The sequence below is a fragment of the Triticum urartu genome, chromosome 2A (genome assembly GCF_056163025.1).
Source record: "Triticum urartu cultivar PI428250 chromosome 2A, HENAU_Tu73, whole genome shotgun sequence".
In the NCBI taxonomy this organism is placed as follows: domain Eukaryota; kingdom Viridiplantae; phylum Streptophyta; class Magnoliopsida; order Poales; family Poaceae; genus Triticum; species Triticum urartu.
Window position 1 is genome coordinate 44178651 of NC_141874.1, and position 7923 is coordinate 44186573.

Here is a 7923-nt window from a genome sequence, read left to right on the forward strand (position 1 = left end):
CCTCTCCTCCTTCCTCCTTCCTCCCTCTCCTCCTTCCTCCTTCCTCCCTCTCCACCCTTCCCCGACCCCTCCGGCGATCGGCCGCGCCCGCCCAAGTCTGTTCTTTGCAGGATCAGAACAAGTTTGTAACAGGATGCTCTACAATTTTTTTTCAATTGTGTTGTGCTGTTTACAAGGATGTAGAAGTCACCCTAAAAAAAGGATGCAAAAGTCTTTCAGTGCAGATTAACTTTGTAGGTTGGAGTTTGGTTAGCCATGGTTCAGCCAACTATTTCTAGCTTGATTGTTTGGCTGGTTTAGGTGGTGTAATCTAGTGTTGTGCCGCTGATGCAACTGGTGTCCATGAGTACTTATAAATCTGGTTAGAATTAGTTTAAGAATTGATCTGTGTGTATCAATGTGATTGTAGTTTTTCTTGTCATCAAGTTTAGTTGATGTTTATTTAAATATAGCTTATATGATCAGCCACTCTATGTATGATTGTGGCTTGAAGGTTCTAGAAGAACGTTTTTCCTTCAAATTCTATCTGGTGGCATCGTCCTAGACTCCTTAGTCCTGTTGTTAATTGTGCTTCTATTAAAAGAATTGGGAGTTACTCACTGTACTAGAACTCTGTAGGTTCAATTTTGGTTAACTAATACTGACGTTATGAGAATGTAAGCACCTATTATTGCTACTGATATCATTGGCTCATTGCTGCCTTTGTGCAATGCAGAACTGTTAAGAGTGATTTGGAGGATTCAAGATTCTGTGAAGCTCTTTTGACATTTAAAGCTCAGAACTGAAGGTACTTAATAAACTCAAAAGCATTGATGATAACTCTTGTTGCCTAGAAACAGAGGTAGTTTACATATTGCATTGCAGGTGTTTGTTTATGTTCAGAGTTTAAGCACGTGTAGTGTAGTGTAGTGTAGTGTGTGTAGTGAGCTTGTTCTAGTGTAAAATCAGACTAGTATGGCCTTGGCCACAATCTGTCAACTTAGCCTTCTCTGATTTTCAAAACAAGTTAACTGCATTCAGATCTCTTGATGCTCAAAACCTGTCAATTTCTATCAGCTTTTGATCTATCAAGTTGATATTCAGTCAAGTTGATGTCAAACTTGACACATAAACAACAACTTTAATAAACAGAGAGACAAGATGTAGGGTTTTTTAGCTGCTGCCACAACACAAAGTCTATAGATGCTGAAGTTGTCAGTATTAATTATCAAATCATTCAGAGTAGATGATGCTCTATTTTTGCGGACTTAGTGAACATGATAAGACAAGCCAGATGCTCTATTTTTAATTAATAGTAATCCATGATCCTGCTTACTAGTGAACATGATGTTCGTTTGTTTACAGAGATCCTGCTTATATATACCGATGATGAGTCTTGTTGAAACCTTACATATACAGTGAGGAGCTAACTGTGTATGAAGGTAACAAGTGTTAAATCGGTGAAAGTAAAAAAGTGTAGTAGTAGTACTTGGTACCAATAATTCTCTGGGCAAAGCAAAAGAGCAAGAGGAGGGAGACATGGAATAAGTCTTGACCTGAAATGTAAACTGAACCCAAAACAAGACTTTCTGCATTTAAACGAGTCCCAATGGACCTACTGCCAGCTTATTTGTTCTAGGACAGTATAGTTTTACAAGCTTCGGCAACTTTTTCTTAACTGCTGCTGCTGCTGTTATGCCTGTATTCACTGCTGCTACTGCTGTACTTGTCATGATGTTGTACTTGTGATGATGCTACTTGTGATCTTCTGAATGACCCATTGGCGACTTCATTATGCGGGGATAATGATTTTGCAGGTACCTCGAGAGGCCCTTGAGTTTGCCGGAATGTCGATTAACTTCCGTTCCGGCAAATTCGGGTACTCCATATGTCCTATTTTCAGCAAAGGTCATGCTGAAATTTTCCGTGAATTTTAGCATGACTTTGCTAAAAATAGGACATATGGGGTACTTGCGACTAATGTTGATTATCTTCTGCTCAAAATTTATGCTGCTATAATGTTGTATGGGTACTAATTGGTCTCTTCTGCTGCTTATCAGAGATGGGGGGAAGCAGCCACCGCCGCTCTGCCTCACCGGAGTACGAGTTGGATGCTTTCGAGTTCTTCACTATCATACTTTCTTCTTCAGTATCAGCCACGAGGCAGGTATATAAAACGAGAGATCTCCCCTTCACCCATCTCATTATGATAACTCTGTTGTTTGCTACATCACTCCTTGTCCCAAATTGCAGAGGCTGCCTGACGCTTTTATGAAGATGCTGGGTGAAGATCCGCCAGATAATGTGAAGCTCCGACAGGCCGGCAGCGGGGTTCGCAGGGTGTGGGACGTGGAGTTGGTGATCGAGGAGGGCCACATGTACCTGTGCCGTGGCTGGGAGAAGTTCTACAGTGCCTACGACCTGCGGACCGGGTACTTTCTTCTCTTGAGGTACGACGATGACGCCACAATGCTCATCGTGAAGGTTTTCAACAAGACTATGTGTCGCATGCGCTACGCTGAAGACGAAGATGCCAGTGTGTTCTGCCTCTTCTTATTCCTCCATATTTGGCTTTGTCTCACATCGATTGTTAACGGTCATTATTGCATTTGGACAGGCAATGGGAGCAACAACAGTGACACTGGCTACAGCCAAAGCAGCAGCGATTATGGCTGTAGCAAAAGCAACAACGATTCTGGCCTTAGCGAAAGCAGCAGCGATTCTGGCAGCAGCGAAGACAACAAGAAGGATGATCCGGACTGGAGTGCGGGAGAAGAGGAGTAGAGTGGGGATGAGGAGCTGCAGGATGACGATGGGTATCAAGCTGAGGATGACCTAGCGCTGGTGGTGGCTGACCAAGGGCAAGAGATGGTGGTGGCTGACCAGGTGCAAGAGATGTTGGTGGCTGACCATGGGCAAGAGATGGTGGTGGCTGACCATGGGCAAGAGATGGTGGTGGCTGAGGGTGGCCTCGCGATGGTAGTGGTGCTTGACAATTACCACGCACCGGTGGTGGCGCCGGCGATCCCACAGCTGGGCAACATGACCACGCCAATTGTGGTAGAAGACTACATCCCACAGCTGCCTCCACCGCCTCGCCGCTCTTGGCGCATCAGGCTAAGGAAGGAGAAGGAGAAGAACAATGAGAACTGAACTATGTCAGGTATGTCAGATCTCCAAAATGATATATATATATATATATACTTAGTTACCTATTTATCTCTAATATGCTTAGTTTCCTATAGGTTAGCTCCAAAATTACTTATGTTAGCACAAAATGATCAAGTTTACATAATAAGCTTATAGTCTTCTTCTTATTCTTCTTCTTATCCAAAATGACATAGGTTAGCTTCATTTTACTTAAGTTGGCTCTAATATGCTAACTTAGAGCTTATATGCTTAGTTTCCTATAGGTTAGCTCCAAAATTACTTATGTTAGCACAAAATGATCAAGTTTACATAATAAGCTTATAGTCTTCTTCTTTTTCTTCTTCTAATCTTCTTATTCTTCTTCTTCTTCTTCTTCTCTTCTTCTTCTTCTTCTTCTTCTTCTTCTTCTTCTTCTTCTTCTTCTTCTTCTTCTTCTTCTTCTTCTTCTTCTTCTTCTAACTTCTTGTTTATCATTTTGCAGATTTGATTTAATTCACGGAAGCTTGCATGGATGGAGTGCTTCTTTTCCATTTGTGTTTTTATTTTGTATCAATGTGAAACTTTTGTGAATTGATGGATAACGGTGTTGAATGAACATTGTGAAACTTTTGTAATATGTAACGATGGAACTATGTGTTGGCTATGTATGTATATATGATGAAACTTGTGTGTTGGATATGATCTGGTGGACGCAGGTAACATCGTTACATATGGCCCCCTGTATGTAAGCTAAGCAGATCTGTGTTGTATATTATCTCTAATATTTTTTAACCTGTGAAAATATCAGAAATGAAAAAAAATCCCTAATATTCATACTAGTGGCGCACCACACTAGACACTAATGGCGCACTGTTATAATCACACTAATGGCGCATCACCCAACAGTGCGCCATTAGTATGCCAAAGCACATGGTTAAATATGGCCCCCTGGGAGGCATACTAATGGCGCATGGTGTTATATACTAATGGCGCACTGGGTGGTGCGCCATTAGTATACCAGATACTAATGGCGCACCAGTGGTGCGCCATTAGTAATAAATACTAGTGGTGTGATAGTAATGGCGCACCAGTGACGCGCCATTAGTAGGCAAAACTGGTGCGCCATTAGTAGCCCTTTTCCTAGTAGTGGCTGGCATCCCTCACACTTGAGGACAAGCGACTCGGCATCTTGGAGGGCCGTGGGCCAGTAGAAACCATGGCGGAACGCCTTGGCCACCAGGGATGGTGATGCGGCGTGGTGCCCGCACTCGCCCTGATGTATCTCGATGCCCCGTTCCCGCTCGACGCAGCGCTGGAACACGCCGGTGGAGCTGCACTTGACGAGCTCGTTGTTGATGATGCTGTATGCGGACGCCTAGCGCTGCACTTGCCGAGCTTCGGTCTTGTCCATGGGGAGAACCCCGTTTTCCAAAAATTATGATATTGGGAGGGCCCAAGATGGAGCCGTAACCATGGCGAAGACGGTCACCAGGCTGGGTTCCGAGTCGGCAGCCCCCGAGCCGGGTTGAGCGGCCCCCGGGTCGGGGATGGCGACGGCCGGGTCCGGGACGATGGTGGCCGGGTCAAGCTGAGCGGCCCCTAGGCCGGGTTCAGCAGTCCCCGGGCCGGGTTGAGGTGTGGCCGGGTCGTCTGGAACGTAGATGGACTCGGAGTCCGGTGATGGCTTGACGAGCGGCTTGCGCAGGTGCTCGAGGGAGACGCCGGGCGGGATGGCTTGTCGTGACGAGGCGATCTTGGCGAGCGTGTCGGCTGCTTTGTTCTCTGCACGCGGGACGAGCTTCTGGACAAGGAAGCGGTAGCTTGCCATGTTGGAGTCACGGGCGTCCCATTCGCCGGAGCACTGCTGCACCACCAGGTCCGAGTCGCCGTAGCACAAGATGCGCCAGATGCCGAGTTCCTTGGCAAGCCGGAGGCCGTGCACAAGGGCTTCGTACTTGGCGACGTTGTTCGATGCGGTGAAGTGGATCTGGAGCGCGTAGCGGAGCCGGTCGCCCTTTGGGGATGACAGTACGATGCCGGCCCCAAGCCGAGTCACATCTTGGACCCGTAGAAGTGCATGCGCCAATGCGTCGAGTCGGGAGGCGGCGACAAGTACTAGGTCTCGGTCTAGTCGACAAGGAAGTCGGCCAGGGCTTGAGACTTGATCGCGGTGTGGGGCTCGTAGAGGATGGTGTGGCCGGCTAGCTGGATCGCCCACTTGGCAACCCGGCCAGAGGCATCCCGGCACCTAATGATTTCTCCGATTGGCTCCGTGCTGACCACGGTGACAACGTGCTCTTGGAAATACTGCTTCAGGTTGTTGCCGGTGAAGTACACGCCGTAACACATCTTCTGGTAGTGCGGGTAGTTCTGCTTGGAGATGGAGAGCACCTCGCTCAAGTAGTAGACTGGGCGCTGGACGGCTAGGATCTTGCCCTTCTCTGGTCGCTCGACCACCAGCACCGTGCTGACCGCCCGCGAGGTCGCGGCTATATAGAGCAACAACGGCTCCTTGTCGGTCGGCGCGGCCAGGACTGGTGCGCTGGAGAGCATACGCTTGAGGTCTTGCAAGGCCTCGTCTGCCTTGCCGTTCCATTCGAACGGGCTCGTCTTCTTCATCATCTGGTACAGGGGTAGCGCCCTCTCGCCCAGCCGGCTTAGAAGCCGGTTGACTGAGGCTAAGCATCCGATGAACTTTTGGACATCGCGCAGCCGAGCCGACTTGCGCATGCGCTCGATGGCCTTGATCTTCTCCGGGTTCGCCTCAATGCCGCGTTCCAAGACGAGGAAGCCAAGTAGCTTTCCGGCCGGGACGCCAAAGACGCATTTTTCCGGGTTAAACTTGACCTTGTATTCGTGGAGGTTGGCGAAGGTTTCCTGCCAACCTCCACGAATACAAGGTCAAGTTTAACCCAGAAAAATGCGTCTTCGGCGTCCCAGCCGGAAAGCTACTCGGCTTCCTCGTCTCGGAACCCGACATTGAGGCGAACCCGGAGAAGATCAAGGCCATCAAGCGCATGCGCAAGCCGGCTTGGATGCGCGATGTCCAGAAGTTCACCGGATGCTTGGCCTCGCCTCGGTCAGCCGGTTTCTAAGCCGGCTGGGCGAGAGGGCGCTACCCCTGTACCAGCTGATGAAGAAGATGAGCTTGTTCGAATGGAACGGCAAGGCAGACGAGGCCTTCCAAGACCTCAAGCGCATGCTCTCCACCGCACCAGTCCTGGTCGTGCCGACCGACAAGGAGTCGCTGTTGCTCTACATAGCCGCGACCTTGTGGGCGGTCAGCACGGTGCTGGTGGTCGAGCGACCAGAGAAGGGCAAGATCCAAGCCATCCAGCGCCTAGTCTACTACCTGAGCGAGGTGCTCTCCATCTCCAAGCAGAACTACCCGCACTACCAGAAGATGTGTTACGGCGTGCACTTTACCGCCAAGAAGCTGAAGCAGTATTTCCAAGAGCACGTTGTCACCGTGGTCAGCATGGCGCCTATCGGAGAAATCATCGGGTGCCGGGATGCCTCTGGCCGGGTTGCCAAGTGGGCGATCCAGCTAGCCGGCCACACCATCCTCTATGAGCCCCGCACCGCGATCAAGTCTCAAGCCCTGGCCGACTTCCTCGTCGACTGGACTGAGACCCAGTACTTGCCGCCGCCTCCCGACTCGACACATTGGCGCATGCACTTCGACGGGTCCAAGATGCGACTCGGCTTGGGGGACGACATCGTACTGTCGTCCCCAAAGGGCGAACGGCTCCGCTACGCGCTCCAGATCCACTTCACCGCCTCCAACAATGTCGCCGAGTACGAAGCCCTTGTGCCCGGCCTCCGGCTTGCCAAGGAACTCGGCATCCGGCGCATCTTGTGCTACGACGACTCGGACCTGGTGGTGTAGCAGTGCTCCGGCGAATGGGACGCCCGCGACTCCAATATGGCAAGCTACCGCTTCCTCGTCCAGAAGCTGTCTGGATCCTTCGAGGGCTGCGAGTTCCTCCACGTCCCGCGCGTGGAGAACGAAGCAGCCGACACGCTCGCCAAGATCGCCTCATCACGACAAGCCATCCCGTCTAGCGTCTCCCTCGAGCACCTGCGCAAGCCGCCCATCAAGCCATCACCAGACTCCGAGTCCATCCACGTTCCAGACGACCCGGCCGCACCTCAACCCGGCCCGGGGACTGCTGAACCCGGCCCAGGGGCTGCTCAGCTTGACCCGGCCACCATCGTCCCGGACCCGGCCGTCGCCATCCCGACCCGGGGGCTGCTCAACCCGGCTCGGGGGCTGCCGACTCAGAACACACCCTGGTGGCCGTCATCGCCGTGGTTACGGCTCCATCTTGGGCCCTCTCAATATCAGAATTTTTGGAGAACGGGGTTCTCCCCATGGACGAGACCGAAGCTCGGCAAGTGCAGCACCGGGCGTCCGCCTACAGCATCATCAACAACGAGCTCGTCAAGTGCAGCTCCACCGGCGTGTTCCAGCGCTGCGTCGAGCAGGAACGGGGCATCAACATCCTCCTCGACATACATCAGGGCGAGTGCGGGCACCACGCCGCATCATGATCCCTGGTGGCCAAGGCATTCCGTCACAGTTTCTACTGGCCCGCGACCCTCCAAGATGCTGAGTCGCTCGTCCTCAAGTGTGAGGGATGCCAGCGCTTCAGCAAACGCAGCCACCAGCCGGCGTCAGCACTCTGCACCATACCGATCGCCTGGCCCTTCGCGGTCTGGGGACTCGACATGGTGGGACCCTTCAAAACCACTCGAGGCGGCATGACGCACTTGCTGGTGGCAGTGGACAAATTCACCAAGTGGATCAAGGCA

At 51.2% G+C, this 7923-nt stretch overlaps 2 protein-coding genes across 2 annotated transcripts; both read left to right on the forward strand.

The window, feature by feature from the left end:
- Nucleotides 1-6169: 6169 nt before the first annotated feature.
- LOC147983479 (uncharacterized) lies at nt 6170-6997 on the forward strand. Its single transcript, XM_087540744.1, has 2 exons — nt 6170-6469; nt 6542-6997. Exons 1-2 carry the CDS (start codon nt 6170-6172, stop codon nt 6995-6997), a joined length of 756 nt encoding a protein of 251 aa, XP_087396870.1.
- A 36-nt stretch (nt 6998-7033) lies between these two features.
- LOC147983480 (uncharacterized) lies at nt 7034-7662 on the forward strand. The gene is made up of 2 exons (XM_087540745.1): nt 7034-7372; nt 7468-7662. Exons 1-2 carry the CDS (start codon nt 7034-7036, stop codon nt 7660-7662), a joined length of 534 nt encoding a protein of 177 aa, XP_087396871.1.
- Nucleotides 7663-7923: the final 261 nt, after the last annotated feature.